The sequence below is a fragment of the Brachypodium distachyon genome, chromosome 2 (assembly GCF_000005505.3).
Source record: "Brachypodium distachyon strain Bd21 chromosome 2, Brachypodium_distachyon_v3.0, whole genome shotgun sequence".
Taxonomy (NCBI): Eukaryota; Viridiplantae; Streptophyta; class Magnoliopsida; order Poales; family Poaceae; genus Brachypodium; species Brachypodium distachyon.
The window spans coordinates 53,228,081-53,244,459 of record NC_016132.3 but is presented as its reverse complement, the minus strand read 5'-3'; the positions used below and the strand labels follow the sequence as shown (position 1 = coordinate 53,244,459).

At 46.8% G+C, this 16,379-nt stretch overlaps 1 protein-coding gene and 1 long non-coding RNA gene across 2 annotated transcripts; one reads left to right on the top strand and one right to left on the bottom strand.

Moving 5' to 3' along the window:
* The first annotated feature begins 7,326 nt into the window (after window positions 1–7,326).
* On the top strand, window positions 7,327–10,292 carry LOC100822844 (WUSCHEL-related homeobox 5). Its single transcript, XM_003567211.4, has 2 exons — window positions 7,327–7,845; window positions 9,621–10,292. The coding sequence occupies exons 1-2, from the start codon at window positions 7,377–7,379 to the stop codon at window positions 10,085–10,087; spliced, it is 936 nt and encodes a 311-aa protein (XP_003567259.1). The 5' UTR covers window positions 7,327–7,376; the 3' UTR covers window positions 10,088–10,292.
* A 5,230-nt stretch (window positions 10,293–15,522) lies between these two features.
* On the bottom strand, window positions 15,523–16,379 carry LOC112270945. Its single transcript, XR_002963636.1, has 2 exons — window positions 16,172–16,379; window positions 15,523–16,086 (listed from the first exon to the last, which is right to left on the bottom strand). It is a non-coding gene; the product is annotated as an uncharacterized LOC112270945 (long non-coding RNA).

Here is a 16,379-nt window from a genome sequence, read left to right as displayed (position 1 = left end):
TTGCATAATGTTTAAAATTTAACATGTGGCCAATCAGATGTTGACACAAGTCACCCCTGCTTGGCCTATCAGATGTTGATGCTTGTCACCCTAGCTTTTGACTTTTAAATATTCCATAATGTTTCAAATTTAACATGTGGCCAATCAGATGTTGACACAAATCACCCCTGCTTGGCCTATCAGATGTTGATGCATGTCACCCTAACTTTTGTTGTTCCGTGGCATCGCACGGACATTTTGCTAGTAAGAGAAATATTGGTCTTCATGTGTAACACGCAAACCGAGACAAGTGATGATAGAAAAACCTTGTGGCCGGTTGGATTGTTGGATTTTTCGTGGATTTTTCGTGGGAATGACAGTATTTAGTTCAATTTTGGAGGGGTTGAACTAAATACCAGTCGTCTCACTAAAACTACCACATTTCAAGCAGTGGCAATTGTAATCTCTCCCGTTTAGATCCTCGAAACTGTTATGTGACCAGGAGCAAGAGACCATTGATCATTTGCTGCTAGGCAGGTGTGGTCGATCTCCCTAAGAGGTTGGAACAACCTTGAGTGGTTGCCCGCACCTCAGGGTGTGCATTCGGTTCGGGTAATACCGTTCGTATGCTTCGGTTAATACGGTTATGTATAAAAATACTGTTCGGTTTCGGTTATGACCATTTAATTTTTGTTCGGTTTCGGTTATAACCAAATTAACCAAAATTGACGCGAATTTTTGAGCAGCGCATAAATTTTATAGACTTGTTTCAAAGTTTAATTTAGTCTATGAAAAGATAACCAATCATTCGATTGTGTACACATATGGTAGTACGAAATGTTGCACACTAGCAAATGGTAGTCTACTTGCAAATTGTGCATGCACGTTCAGTTCAGCCATTCAAAGATTATGGGCCACGTTCTCTACTTAGTTGCCAATTGAACATAGGCCCAACACCAACAGCCCAAAGGAAAATAGGCCCAAAAATGAAACCCGATCGACTAACTAGTTAAAAAGTGGGTTTTCCTAATTATAGTAACTGACATTTCTCAGGCCGAATGGTTCTTTGGTACGGCGGGGAGGCAGAGGTCGGGAGTTCGACTACCAGTCATGCATATTTTTCATTTGCAGTGGGGTTCGGTTAATTCGGTGTAACCAAATTTTAAGAAAAAAGAAAATAACAAGTACAATTGATTTTAAGATAAATAGACTAAATTGAGCAAAGTCATGCGGTCACATTACCTATTTACCTAGAAAAAAAAAAATAACAAGTACAATTGATTTTAAGATAAATAGACTAAATTGAGCAAAGTCATGCGGTCACATTACCTATTTACCTAGAGAGTTCGACTACCAGTCATGCATATTTTTCATTTGCAGTGGGGTTCGGTTAATTCGGTGTAACCAAATTTTAAGAAAAAAGAAAATAACAAGTACAATTGATTTTAAGATAAATAGACTAAATTGAGCAAAGTCATGCGGTCACATTACCTATTTACCTAGCAGTGTTTTTTTCTAAACAGTGGGCCTCCCCACCGATTTCCATTAAAAAAAACGCCGGCGGTTCTACAAGAAGTTCAGAAAAAGAAAAAAAACAAGTAAATAGAAAACAACAAACAAAAACTGCAATACAGGACACTTCAGACAAACTAGATACTCCAGCATCACAACTCCAGACAGCAGAACAACCCTAACAGCGTCGACAGACTCCAGCATCTTCAGCTCAATTTGCAATTCTTCTGGTAGCCGGCGCCCAACCTTGTCTTGCAGCATATGCTTCAGCGATTACCTGCTTCAGCCTCTGCACCCCCTCTAGAAGGTTTCGCCGGCCTCTTCCTGTCTGCAGAATCGCCCAAAGATCAAAATGATTGCACAGAGAGAAACAACTGAAGCTGGATCATTAGGGAATTGTTGTTTAAAGCAAGCTGCATTCCTAGTTTTTCAGATGGTCCAACTACAGCAGCACCTCCACTCAGGACCAGTTTCTGTTGGCCTGCTGGGAAAGATGCAAGCCAGGGACCAAACATGTCATCTGTGCTATCCGGTGGTCTAGAGAGACCAAAAGCACAAGTAATGACTTGCCAGATCAGTCTGGCCAAAGAGCAAGAGAAAAGGAGGTGGTCAACTGTCTCTGCTTCAGCACAGAAATGACAGTGTTCATCACCAGTCCAGCCTCTTCTAAGCAAGTTGTCTTTAGTTAGAACACTGTTTTTCAACATCAACCACAAGAAGATTTTGATCTTTAGTGGGATCTTGATCCTCCAAAGCTGTCTGTAGGGCACCAGATGTTGTCCCTTCAGATGAAGGTACAAGGAACTAACAGAAAACTCCTCACTCTGTGTAAGATTCCATCTCACCGTCTTCCTCCTCAGAGAAAGGGAAAGCTGCAAAAAAAAATCTTGTAACTGTTGTCATTATTCAAAAGTCTCACCCAGCATAGTTCTCCTGAACTGGATCCACGGCAATCCTCTTTCCCTGACATCTGACACAGTCACTTTCTTCTTTACCTAGCGGTGTTAAAAGATACTCCGTCCGTTCCATATTAAATGACATTTTATTAAATATATCTAGACATTTTTTAGATATAAATACATCTATTTTTGCAAATTTGAATATGGGACGGAGGTAGCATGCAACTCAAATAAACTATTCAATCAGATTGGGTTTTCTGCCCTTCCACGGTCTGCGAGCGCATATGGATCGAGGATTTTCTCGGGGACGATGCCATAACACTACGGACCACACGGCATACATGGAATTGAGGATTTGCTCAGAAAAAAAACACTACGGACCCTGAAAACTTCGCTGTACACTGCTTCCCGTGTCCGTTTTTTAATCCATTCGGAATGTCTGTTCCAAAAGAGCTGTCCAAGCGCTTCCGTTGACATAATAACCTGCTGTTCCGGAATTTTAGGATTTTGACCCGGACGTGTCTCATGTCGCGTTCCGACGGCGTGCACTCTGGCACAATACGACAGCCGCGTGCACGGGCCTTGGATCATATGGGTTCCGTATTACCGATGGCATGGCTCACGGCTCACCCTGGTTTTGATCGCCCAGGTCTCGCCGCCTAATCGAACGGCCTCGTTTTCCCCAGCCGGGATCAGGAAAGCAGGGCGGCGTTTTTAATTCGGATCAGGGGCGATCCCAGCCCAAATCTTTTTGGGCAGGTTTGTCGTGAATGAAAGTCAATCCACGTCCTATCTAGTCACGCGCTCTCTATCGCTCGCTGCTGCACGTAATCCTTGGCAGCTCTGCTCTTCTCGCCCGGCGGCCATTGGCTCTCTGCTGCGCTCCTACACGAAGCCTACGGCTACGAATGGCATTTCCCAACGCAGGAAGCCTCTCCTGCTAGCGCCAATTTGCAGCGTCTCTCCCCCCCGGCCCTGAGGAGCCGTCGTCTCCCGAGGAAATTGCGGACCAGCGCAAAACACCTATTATTCATATTTTTTCGCAAAACACTTACTATTCGCCTAATCCGTTACACATAAGTCATAATCCTAATTTCAGTGCAATAAACACGTTTCTGACCGGTGGCCCACCCGTCAGTGCCAACGTGACGTCTCGGCCTTACCAGTGAGAATTGGGTCGGGCCGAAGAGGACTTCGGGGCGGCGCGGGTGCGCTGGGCAGACGGCGCGGCGCGGCACGGCACGGGCGTGTAGGCGCGGCGCTGCGATGCAGTCCGACGCGGGCGGACGGGCAGCGCGGTCACGCTGGACGCTCCTGAGATGCGGACGGACGAGGTGCGCGCCTCCGACGCCGGCTCCTCTTGACGGCCATGGCGAGACGCCGAAAGAGCTGGAGCTCGTTTCACCTCGCCGAGTACAGGGTGGCTGCCGGCACTGATGCGGGCACGCAAACAAAGGACCGCCGCCGCCGGATTGCCAAAGAGCCGCGGACGGCGATGACGGAGCTGGGCGCGGACGACGTAATCGATGACGCCGCACATTCGCCCGCGTGTGAGCCGCACCTTGCCACCCTGCCACGCCGCCCACACCTGAACCGCGCGTGCCGCCCGTCTGCCCGTGTCTGAGCCGCGCAGCCGCGCCATGCCGCACCGCCGTGCCGCCCGTGCGCCTCTTCGAAGCATGCCTGCCCGCGTCGTGCCGCGCCGTACGTCTGGCGCGCCTACACCGCGCCTCACTGCCCCGAGGTCCTCTTCGACCCGACCCAATCCACGCCGGCAAGGCCGAGACACCACGTTGGCACTGACAGGTGGGCCCCACCTGTCAGAAACGTGTTTATCGCGCTGAAACTGGAATTAGGACTTATGTGCGACAGATTAAATGAATAGTAGATGTTTTGTGAAAAAAGTATGAATAGTGGGTGTTTGCACAACAAGCTTCGTAATAGTGAGCGGTTTTGTGCAATTTCCTCTCGTCTCCCCCTCTCTTCTTCACTTGCATTACGGGGAAACGGGAAGCGATATTCTCAATATCCGTCTCCTCCTCATGAGCCATGGTCTGGTCTGCATGCCTCTCTCTCGCATTACTCGGCATGCGCATGTAAACACAATGGATTAGACTCACCCCTCTCGCATTGATATCTCTCTCCCCGTTTCCCGATGTGCCTCGCCATTCCAGTCCCTGCCTATAGGAGCCTAGCTTAGCTATGCGGCCTCGCCTATACAATGGCGTCCCTCTGCCCGATATTAACTATCGTCTGTAGTAGCTGATTACCACGCGCGCGCATACAGCAAGCAGACACACGGTAGTGCTAACGTGATCTTTAGAAAAAGTTCTCCATTTGGATCTTCTCGGCTCTAAGGTCAACTTGGTCGAAGTAAAAGCCTTAACACACGAAGAGGGGAGTAAGCAAAAGATTTGAGAATCCATAATTGTATGCGCATGTTTAATTGCTGCAAACGCAGTGAACGGAGTAAAGAGTTTGCATGCATGGCTGTTGCCGCGCGCATTAAATCGATCCAAACTCTCGCAAAATCTCATCGCAGGCATGAGATGGATTTCGTGCATTCATGTCGTTGAGTGACTCGAGCAAATTTCGCCGAGTATATTTCTCGCGAATAGAGTAAAATCGGCTGATGCATGTGCCAGCATACTCCTAGGTACTCTCGATCGAGTTTTCGTGCGGCCGTGCCCAATGAAACGGGCCATTTCTTCGCCAATGCGCAAATACTCAAACTTAATGAGATGGAACAAGGCGACATTATTCAACGATTGCTTCCGGTCTCAGAAAATTTCCCAGAACAGATAGCTTCTGCGTCGATCGATCTGAACAAGTCCAACACGAGCATGGCAAAACTGGTGCACTACGAGCAGAGCAGCAAAACTGACATGAGCTTTATGCATGCATGCATGCATGCAGCTAGCTAGTACACCCATCCGAAAGATCGATCGACGCTGCTGGTAGCCTGGCAGTGGTACCGAAATAGGCTAAACACACGAAATATCACCTGTAGAACGAAAAGCCAGCTGCACTAGTACAAGCAAAGAATTCCTATCATTCCCGAGGCAGGAGGAGGAGGATCACCAGGCTATACGTACAAGCGTGCTCGATCTCCTGCAGATCGATCGATACATGTACGGCACACTGTCCGGCAAGCGGCGAGTCATTCATTGGCAGTGAATTTGCACAAGACATTGCGCAGCCGCTTCCTGCCCCGTTGTTTTCAGAGCCCACCTCAAAACACACGCGCGCGCGCGCGCAAACGCTTTGCACTCGCTCTCCTTTTCCAATGGCACCAAAGGCGCACTCCCTCTATCCAAAAATACCAAAACCAAATCTCAACTGTGAAATAGTACTCTCCAATTCTCTCAATACATTGTCTCTTGAGTGTTTCTTAATGTGTGATTCATGTAAGATGCAACCTCTCCAGTACTCCTTAGTACTCTCTCCGTACAATGGTATCAGCCCTCCATGCATTTTAAGGTTTAGCTTGGGTGTGACATCCTATGGATTAATAGGATTGATAGCATAAAATTCTCCATGAACGTATTGAACAATATAATAGGAAAATAGGGGTTGAGCATATAGGTCGCGTAGTTCAAGTGGGGGATAGGATTGCTCGTATTATAGGTCTTGGTGAAATAATGTCAGGTGAATTAGTCGAATTTGCAGAAGGCACTAGGGGTATTGCTCTTAATTTGGAATCCAAAATTGTTTGGATTGTATTAATGGGCGATGGGTTGATGATACAAGAGGGAAGTTTTGTAAAAGCAACAGGAAGAATTGCTCAGATACCCGTGAGCGAGGCTTACTTGGGTCGTGTTATAAATGCTCTCCTACCTATATCAATCCGACACATCTTCTTTTCGGTAGCTCATCTGGATAGAACCTCGGAGTGAAAAGAAGATTGGAATTGCCCTAGAATTTTTCTGCAATTTGTCAAAAGATAGTCAATATTTGTTGAAAGTTCACTAAAAAATTCTTGACTCCAATCTTTTTCAAAAAAGTTGAAAGTCCATCTCAATTTTTGAAAGTCTTTCTCTTAAATCTGAAGCTCTCATCTAGAAATATCTGAAAGTCCATCTTTTCCTTTGAAATTGAAAGCCCATCTCTGAAATGTTGGAAGTTGGTTGACATCTTTTGTCTAGAAAGGTTGAGGGGCGCCAAGGGGAGAGATGCAATTTCAAAATCGGGTGCCATGCTATCAAATTCGACCGTATCAAGAAGTTTCCTTGACCGTCGTGGATTAATTGTGCCCCTTAAAATAAACTTGGCACAAAATTACTCCATTCAACCGAATATCGCCGTGCCAGCTAAGGCGGCGCAAAGTTATTTTGGAAATCGAAACGTATTCACACCGAGCACGGTGGGTGGCGTGCGTTAGCATGCGCTATTCTTGGCAGACGATTAATGTTGTGGGTAAGGACCAAAACTCTCGTCGTGCTGGGTCTACGATCACGTGCGTTCCACCAGTGCCGCGTGTGCCAGTCATACGGCGTAGAGCTATACGCACCCAGCCAGTTCACCAAAAAGATAGAATCGACAGAGAGGCGTGAGCAATCCGATTACTTCAACGCGTGGCACCGCACCGGAACACATTCCGGTCGGTGCATCACGCGTTGTTTACATACGTCCAACGTTTCCATCCAGTGTATACTCGCATCAGCACGCCGGAGTGGTAGCGCTTATCGTGATCGCAGGAGCGCGGTACACGGCACAGGGCTCACATGGCGCTCGGCGCGGCCCCCCCTCCTCTCAACGCTTTGCTTGGGAGCTTTGACCTCGAGACGACAGGGCCCCAGCACGCACGAAATCCCCGGTGCTGCGCATGCTGAGCACGCGCGGGCGCTTCTTCCTTCCTTCCTTCGCCAGCAGCTCTTTAAAACCCCCCCACCCACAAACGCCCGCACGCCCACACACACACAGAGCCGGCCGCCGCTCTCCCCTCTACCCTGCAGAGCTAGCCCAAAGATCCGTCAATCGGCCGCCATGGACATCCTGCAGAAGCACGGCGCCGACGCCCGCAACCGCAACAACAACAACCAGCAAGCGCCCATCCGCCTTTCCCTCTCCCCTCCGGGCCGGGTTCCGGTGTCCCCGCCGATGTCCCCGAACTCGGAGGCGGCGTTGCTGGCGAACGCACGCTGGACGCCGACCCAGGAGCAGCGGGAGCTCCTGGAAGGGCTGTACCGCCAGGGGCTGCACACCCCGAGCGCGGAGCAGATCCAGGGGATCGCGGCCAGGCTGCGGCAGCACGGCCCCGTCGAGGGTAAGAATGTCTTCTACTGGTTCCAGAACTACAAGGCCCGCCAGCGCCAGCGCCAGAGGCTGCAGGGCCTCGCCTACTTCGACAGGGAATTCCGCCGCCCCATGCCGATCCCCGTGCTCCACAGGTTCCCCTCGCCGCCGGCGACGGCTCCTGTTCCTCTTCTTCCTGCTGCATGCAACAGATCGGAAGGTAACTACTGGCCCGACTTCCAACGTGCGCCGATGATTTAAGTCTCTGCTTTTTGTTGGCATGTTGAAGTAGATCTTGATTGCGTTAGCTTGTGTGCGAGGCCGGCCGCGCTTGTTGGCGCGTTTCCTCGCCTTTTAGAATTTTGGGGTTTAGCAGGGGAAGGAGGATATGCATCTCTACGACTTGCCAGTTTAAACTCAGGGCGCTTTCGTGCTTGATCCGATGGTCAATGCTGACGTCTTAGACTTCCATTTCTGGCTGATGCTGATGCATGTACGCTTTTTTCTGCCGTCGCCGTCCACGCGGTCCGTCCCCCACGGGGATATCCGAACGCCAGAGGGGAAAGGGGAAGGCATCGGGATCCGTGCACCAGAGGGAATATCCTTCGTGGATCGAACGGCTTTGGCAGGTTCCGGCGCCGGTAATTTCACCGCTCTAATCTAGAGCGTTTCTACCGGTGCCAGCACCTGCCGTCGCCGTCCACGCGGTCCGTCTCCCACAGGGATATTCGGGCGCCAGAGGGGAAAGCGGGAGGAATCCGGATCCGTGCGACAGGGAGAAGATCCGTCGCGGATCGGACGACGACGGTTCCGGCATGTTCCGGTGCCAGTAATTTCGCCGCTCTCATCTAAATCGAGCGTTTCTACTCATGCTACGGTATAGAGTTGACCCATGCATGTATACTCGCTTTGGCCGACATGATGCAACACGCTAGGGCGATTTGTCTTCTGGTTAACTTGTTGCTGATCCTTACACGCTTTGCTTGCCTACTTGTACTACTACTTCTGGTCACGATGTGCATGCATGGCATGCATGGTCCTGTGTATGTAATGTTGCAGCTTCTTTCTTTCCCTAGCTAGCTTGTCTGTCGTAACACCTGTCGTTTCTCCTCTTACCCCTGGTAGAGAGTGTCAGTGGAGCAGGGAAACCCCCTCGCAGTCATGGTCACACGATTTAACGTTGCCTGCCTATGTAGCTGCTGCTGCTACCCTTTTGTAGCTCTTTTAATCTTCTGTGCTGGCCTGCGCGCAAGCATGCATGCCCCAGGTTCGAAGGAAATTAACTGTCCTAGCTTAGCTACGACCGAACCGGCCAGACACAGCCTTCCACACCAGTACCCCTACCTGCGTCTGCGTGCATTCCTTCGGCCTGCTGCATGCCATAATGGAGCAGTCCTAGCTTAGATAGGAAGACGAAACTTTTTTGTTGTGGGTACAACGTTGGAAACTGGAAATACAGTACTGCGTGTCAACCAATCCTGCAGCGAGTAGCACACTGTATATACTCCTCCGTCCAACAAAAGATGTCTCTCAAGTTTGTCAAAATTTGGATGTATCTAGACATGACTTAGTATATAGATGCATTCAAATTTGATCAAAATTGAGACATCCTTTGTTGAACGAAGGGAATAGTATATTCTGCGTTGTTGTTTTGTTAAGTTAATCATGAACACGACCATGGATTAATTGGTTTCTGTTGCTTCTATTCACTGTTTTCATTTAGTTTGGGCAACACTAACGCTGACCAACCTGGTTAACATCGTACTAATGTATTGCACGAATGCAGTACTCCCTCCGTTTCATAATTCTTGTCGAAATATTACATGTATGTAGACGCTTTTTAAAATAGATACATTTATTTTTGGGCAAATTTGAGACAAGAATTATGGAACGGAGGGAGTAAGTTAGAGCTGAGAGGAGCCATCTCTAATCTCTTGGTGTGAATCATAAGTTCATAACATGTCTTCTGTTGGTTTCACGCTTCTTTTGTTGCAGCGAATATGTACAGGCAGCCAAGCTTCTTCCCGCAGACGCCACAGGCCGCGGCAAATGCAACTGCAGCCCACTACTTGCAGACTCAACCGCCGCTGCTGTACCCTGGATTCGGAAACGCCCCGGCGCTCTCAAGGTACCAGCAGCCAGCTCCGAACAGCGCCGGCGGCAGCGGCACTCAACAACTGCGCGGGATGCGCTTCCCTTCGGCCAGTGGGGCGGCGAACGCCAGCTCCGGATCCGGCACCCGTGACCGTGAGACCCTGCAGCTGTTCCCGCTGCAGCCCACCTGCTGGCAGATGCGCGAGAAGAAGAAGAAAAACTGCAGCAGCACCGGGAGCGGCTCCCCGAGTCCAATGACGCCCTCCAGCTCCGGCTCAGCCTCCTCGTCGTTCTCTTTGGAGCCGGAGAGCCCGGAAGTGCCGTTCTATGACTTCTTCGGCCTTCAGTCTGGAGGCCGCGCTGATTAATTCGTTGGGAACGAATTGAAAGGGAGCTAGTAGGAAGATGATGACTGTCGATTTGTCGAACTGTGTCGACTTGGTTAATTCCTGCAGACTATATCTCTCTCATGCATGGTCGAGCTTTGAGTTGATGGACCCATTGCGTTTTGGGAAAATTTATTTACTTAGAAATGGACTTGTAGTGAGGCCGCATCTTCCTGTCAGAGATGGTCGTGATAGAGGACGTGTGCGGCGGTTGTGTTTTTATACTCCCTCCGTTTCGAAGTGAATTTGTATAACAATCTATACAAATCGACGTCAATTAATTCAGATCGAAGGGAGTACCTCGAAAGTTGTGGTCGTTTATTCTTGTTTTGCGATGAGTTATTCTATAAGAGATTGATGGACCCAACAAGTCCACTGCTGGTACTAGCTGGAGTATCCAACAATTCATTGCTGCGGATGCGGGAAGATTCTGCACTGCACATCGTCCGGTTTTTGTGAAGTTGTGGTGAACCAGACTACCAGAGGTGCAGCCCAGATTAGCCAAGTGGTAAATGTACAAATGCAGGCGATGATTGCTTCATGTATTTAAAGTTACTGAATGTTTGGGTCACTAATTAACAACCGGAGGAAAAACACCTGCACACAGCTTCTACTAGACAGAGTCAAAATGTTCAAAAGCAGTTAACCTTTTCTGGATTATTTTACGATTTAACCGGCGACGTGCGTGTGTGCGTTCATAGGGATGAATGTACGCGCGTATTGTGAGTGTCTGCACTTCTATTGTGTTTCTAAAAAAATTGGTCAAAAACAAATGCAACCACACATAGTAAAACAACCGAGATCAGAACGCAGATACGGTCATCAATGACAGATACACAAACCAGCACATGTCTTGAACAATTCGCAAAGTAAAGGGCTTGGGGGAACAAAAAGATGATTTGCCACTACCACCGGATGCAAAGAGGCCAAAGCTCCCGGTGACTCCCCTGCTACCTACCCCCATCTTCCCGGCCACACACCTGTCCATGTCTTTTTTTTTAATCTTTGAGGCCAGGTGATTAGCAAAAGGTGTCGGTCCCTCCTTCTCTCTCTCACATACTTTCTCTCCTGGGCATCTCCGTATCCCACCTCTCTCCTCCTCCCTCTCCTTTCTCTCCTTCATCTCCATATCCCACCTCTCTCCTCCTCCCTCTCCTTTCTCTCCTTCATCCAGATCCCACTGCCTCAACTCCTCCTGCAGGTGAGCACTGTGCTCGTGCTCCACCGCATGGAGACGGACGACAGAGGCCCGAGGAGCCAGTGACCCTGCCGCCTCCGCCAGCGCATCATTCGGGACTTGCCCTGGCTGCGGCATGGGACTAGGCCGTGCTGCCCTTCGAGACTCATTCAACCGCGTCGTGGCCTCTGTCCCCATCCCCTTGTTGAATTCGAGTACATAGTTATTTAGGTACTTGGTTTGTTGAATTCGAGTTCTCCTCTTCGATTCCTTCTTTCTATTTTTTTATCCATCGATTGTTGATTGTTATGATTGAGGATTGACGAGATACTTAGGTATCTGTGATGTACCTTAATGTACTTGTCATGTAACTTGATGTATCTGTGATGTACCTTCATATACTCGTCATGTATCTGTGATGTACTGTGATTTTTTTTGTGGATAATGTGATATACCATACGATGTACTCGTCTCAGAAGTTCATGTATACGAGGTACTTAAAAACTGATAGGTACTTGTGATGTACAATACAATGTACTCGTCTCATCAGTCCATGTACACGAGATACTTCAAAACTGATAAGGTACATGTGATGTATCATTTGATGTATTCGTCTCATAAGTCCATGTACAAGAGGTACTTAAAAATTGATAAGGTACATGTCATATATCATAATGTACTAAATATTGACGACGAACTAAGTATTGACGAGATATTTCTTTTGTAAAAATGAAAAAAATTAGGTGTCTGACAAAAAGCGAGAAAGAAAGAACAAAAGTTGCCAGGAATCCCACTATTAATTCCCACTTTTAGCCTAAAGCATAATAATTAACTAGCAGAGAGAATAAAGGGGAGGTGGAAACTTGTGGACGGGAAGATGGGGCTAGATAGCCACGGTGTGACACCAGGCTCCGCGTTAATACAAAGAGCTCATTTTCTCTGGGTACTCTTTTTAGAACGTGTTGGATTCCATTTGGGGGCCGAGCTGTTCTTCATCTTCTCGGCCACTTCTGACAGGAAAACTAAAAGAAAACAATCGATCATAAAACGAGGTACACTCATTAGCCGATTCCTACTCGCAAGGGTTTGTTGCGGCATTGGCTGGTTGTTGACATCAGATAATTCACATGCTTGTCGTTGGTTCGAAGGTCGTATCCGCAAAAACAAAAGAAACGATGCCTCATCATAGCGCTGGAGCGATGCAGCTGTCGCGGGGGCAGACGCCCACGCTGAGCTCTCTTAGCAACGGCGATCGAAAGCAAACCATCCGTACTCGGCTTCGCCTGGCACGCATGTTTGAGGTTGCTGAACTAAACTAGGTTCAAACGATCTCGACTTTCCCATCTGAAAGTGTGTTGTTGCCCAGCGTCTGTCTGCTTCCTCTGTGCAATTGGCTGTTTCTGGTGATCGGGACGAAGAAATACTGGAATCTGTTTCTGCAGAGGCCGGAGGTTTTGAAACTTTTTGAAAGAAAAAATAACTGCAGAGACTTTCTGCCTTCGAGGAAACCCGTATGATGAACCGGCATTGTCTCTCCTTTCCCACGCTGAAAAAAATCTTCTATTATATACTAAAAGCAATATGAAGGGTACCAAAAAGTACCACCACGTTGATCCACATCACCTGAATTGTTATGATCGCTGTATCTGAGACACATAAAAAGACAACCGTTGGATCTACGTGACACATAATTTTTTTAAACGTAAAACAGATTTAACGTCATGTGTATCTTTTAATCTCAACGGACTCTAAGACGCCACGTAACGTTTCAATCCATACATACACGTTCATGCGGTGAAGCCATCGATCGGTCACGTTCGTGCGCTGGGGCCACCCATCCATCGGTCAGGGCACAGGAGAATCTCCCGGCCAGTCAAGGTACGTGCATGCATACTTCATTGATCAATCCACTTTTCAGCCTATACGCAATTAACTACGGGCATGTATTATGTTATGATGTAAAAAAAAATCTACTGGCATGTGTCGAGAGCAATTATCTGCTTTGACTAACTGCACCCGCGAATTGGAAAACCCAGTTATTTGGTGAATTAGTAAGGCTTACTTCAGCAACCATGACAGAAATTCTGACATCTCAACAAGCTCCGTATTTGAAATGGTCAAGGTTTCATATATTCGTTAAATCTATCACTTCCTCCGATCCATAAAAATGTCTCAAATTTTCTACTAATTTAGTACGAAGTTGTATTAAATCTGAGACATTTATTATGGATCGGAGTACTATGAACTAAAATTTATCTGTTATTATGTTTCATATCCATTATCTATTATATATTAAAAGTGATATGAAGGGTACCGAGAGAAAACTTCACATTCATCCACGTCATCTGAATTTACTATGTGTGGTGGATCCACGTTGGTGACTGTGGGTCCCACATAAATTACAGAAAATAAATTGAAATATAGTAGTATTTGTGCGAAAGAATGTGGAATAATCAGAGTTTGTAATGGGATGCACCCGCATATCTCTCGCTCTGGATCCGTCACTGGGTATATTTGATGGGTTAAAGACAAAATATCAAATGGTTTCAGGCCCACATAGGGCCAATGCTAACTAATATTAAAATTTCTTTGTACATTGTTAAACGCAATATATTGCATTAGACAATCATGACAACTTTTTCATTGTTTTATCCACAAATCACGAGAATATCAAGTAGGAAGCTCACTCAATTTACCAAAGTCTATATTTTACAAACAAGATTTATTAACGAGCAGTATTAAAAGAATTATAGTTCTACATACCAACACAAGATCTAAATTTGTCTATGGCTAGGGCGGCTGGCTAGATAGCAAATGAGAAAGCATTTACTAATCAAATATCACCACAAAGTCAAAAAACCAAACGACTAGCTCACGATCTAAACTGAAATACAAGTATCAATAGCATAATTGCGTAAAAGTTTAATTTCACATGATGATTTTCAACAAAAAGAAATCACCTACTTATATAGTTTGGCGTACACATGACCCATCGGCGCAGTCAAGTGATTGACCAATTTAGCTTGCAAACTTTTTGTTTTGAACATATGTGATTTAGATACCACACATGATTAGTCACCTTAGATAAGGACCATCGTCTCGCACGTGATCCGGACTTTAATTCAAAATACACAACTAATATCACTTCAAACGATCAATTAGTTCGATGCAAACATTGATCAATTAGAGTGTGGTGAACTTTAAATTATTGACTACGATCTAAAACCACATAAATAATATTGTGCCATATTCAAAACACGATATGCTTCCGTACTCTCTGATGTACGCTTTTTTAGCTCTGACTATATAGGGACCGTTGTTCGAACTTTACTTGAGTGTATATGTATATTGTGGTTTACTAATTTTTGTTTCTAGCGACAATCATGCTCATGATCTGAGATGCAAATTTTATTTTCATACTGATCGAATAGCACATACAAATGACACATGCACCTATCATTTATGTGCTAGGCTTTTGAAATAATACAACAATATATATGTTTTTGTGAATCAAAATATTAAATATGTATAAAGATATTTCTCGTGCAATCACACGGGACACTATGCTAGTTAGGGCTTAATAATAAGTAAATAAAAAATAGTTATGACAACGGCAGGGTCTTGAGCAAATTTTATAGTGGCATCTTTTGACATATTGTATATTACAAGTTTTAGAATGGTTGGCAATTTTAGAAACCGTCAAATCCAGTTGATCCAACGATGGAAAAATAGGAAGTATTAGAAAGTAATCAAACAAAAGTATTGAAAAGTACTGAAAAGTACCAGAATTATTCAATTATTTTTTTAGAGAATTGCATTTTGCCTCGTACAGCTAACAGCTTGTACATTCGTTGCCGTCTGATTCCCACCCGATGCGTTGCGATTCGTGGAGGGTGCAGCACAGCGCACCTAGGCGGCTAGGCCACTCTCTCGCTGCTGTTGATCCCCAGTCTCGCTGGGACTCGTCGTCCCGGCGATCCGTCCAGAGAACAACGGCGGCGGGGCAGACGACGAGCTGGAGAGATTTTGCATATGCTTGTTCATGGATTTTGCAAGGAAGATGCATGTTCAAGATTTTGTGGGTCTTCCGATCGGCATAAGAGTAAATTGTTGCCACCTTTTTTCTTGTGTTCCAATTGTAGCAATCAATCAAGGGAAAGCAGCAAGTAAGAATCATAATTTGAAGTAGACAGAGTATCAGAAACAATACACGAGGATTCGACACAACCACGATCCCAGATTGCAAAGAAGCAATCCTAAGTTTTTTCTTAATCAGAGAACAGACGTTTACAGCAAGAGAAGAAGAGAAGCTCCTCGTCCTCCTCCTCCAGCAAGTAGGCCAAACTATCGACGGCAGGTAGCAGATTCAGATCACCTAGTGCTCAATTAGAGACCCACACAACACCTTTTGTGATCGACTCAACACAGGAACAGACCAGCAGCCAAGCTATAATGTTACGAGCAAACAATCTTGGCATAAAATAAAAGGATATATGGTTCAGGTTCGCAGCCAAAATGACAGCCAAATGTTGTTTCAACAGAAGAACAGTCAAGCCAAGATGACAAGGTTCAGATTGTCGTCTTAACACCTGACAGACCAACAGCCAAGCTAGATGTTACAAGCAAAACAACATGGGACAAAACACATGCTAGTGACAACAGACCACAACACAATTGTTGGTCTGATTAACTTGAAACAAATTATGGCAGCCCGATCAATCACACGCCTGTTCAATTCTGAAGTTCAACAGCACACGTAGCTGAATTGTGCCCCTGCCCCTTGCACCTGCTACTTCCTCCGTTCCTAAATATTTGTTGCTGTTTTAGTTCAATTTTGCACTAAAACAACGACAAGTATTTAGGAACGGAGGGAGTAGATCAGTTCTTACGGCGTGCTTTCTTGCTAGCCCCATCTTCCGTCCGTTGAGGTTGGCCTTCCTTGCCAGAGCAGGTAGCCGCATTGTGTCCCGGCTTCCTGCAGAAAACAGATTGCGCGTGGGCGAGGAGGAGGGCAGGGGGCGCCAGATCCGGCCGGGGGGAGGCGGGCGGAGCGCGCGGCGGGCGGAGGGGAGGAGGCGGCGGCGGCGCGCAGGGCAC

Excerpts from the sequence above, each read along its gene's own strand:
- LOC100822844 (XM_003567211.4), top strand. The coding sequence starts at position 7,377 with ATGGACATCCTGCAGAAGCACGGCGCCGACGCCCGCAACCGCAACAAC. Across the intron at positions 7,846-9,620 it reads TGCATGCAACAGATCGGAAG|CGAATATGTACAGGCAGCCA; the intron begins GTAACTACTGGC and ends CTTTTGTTGCAG.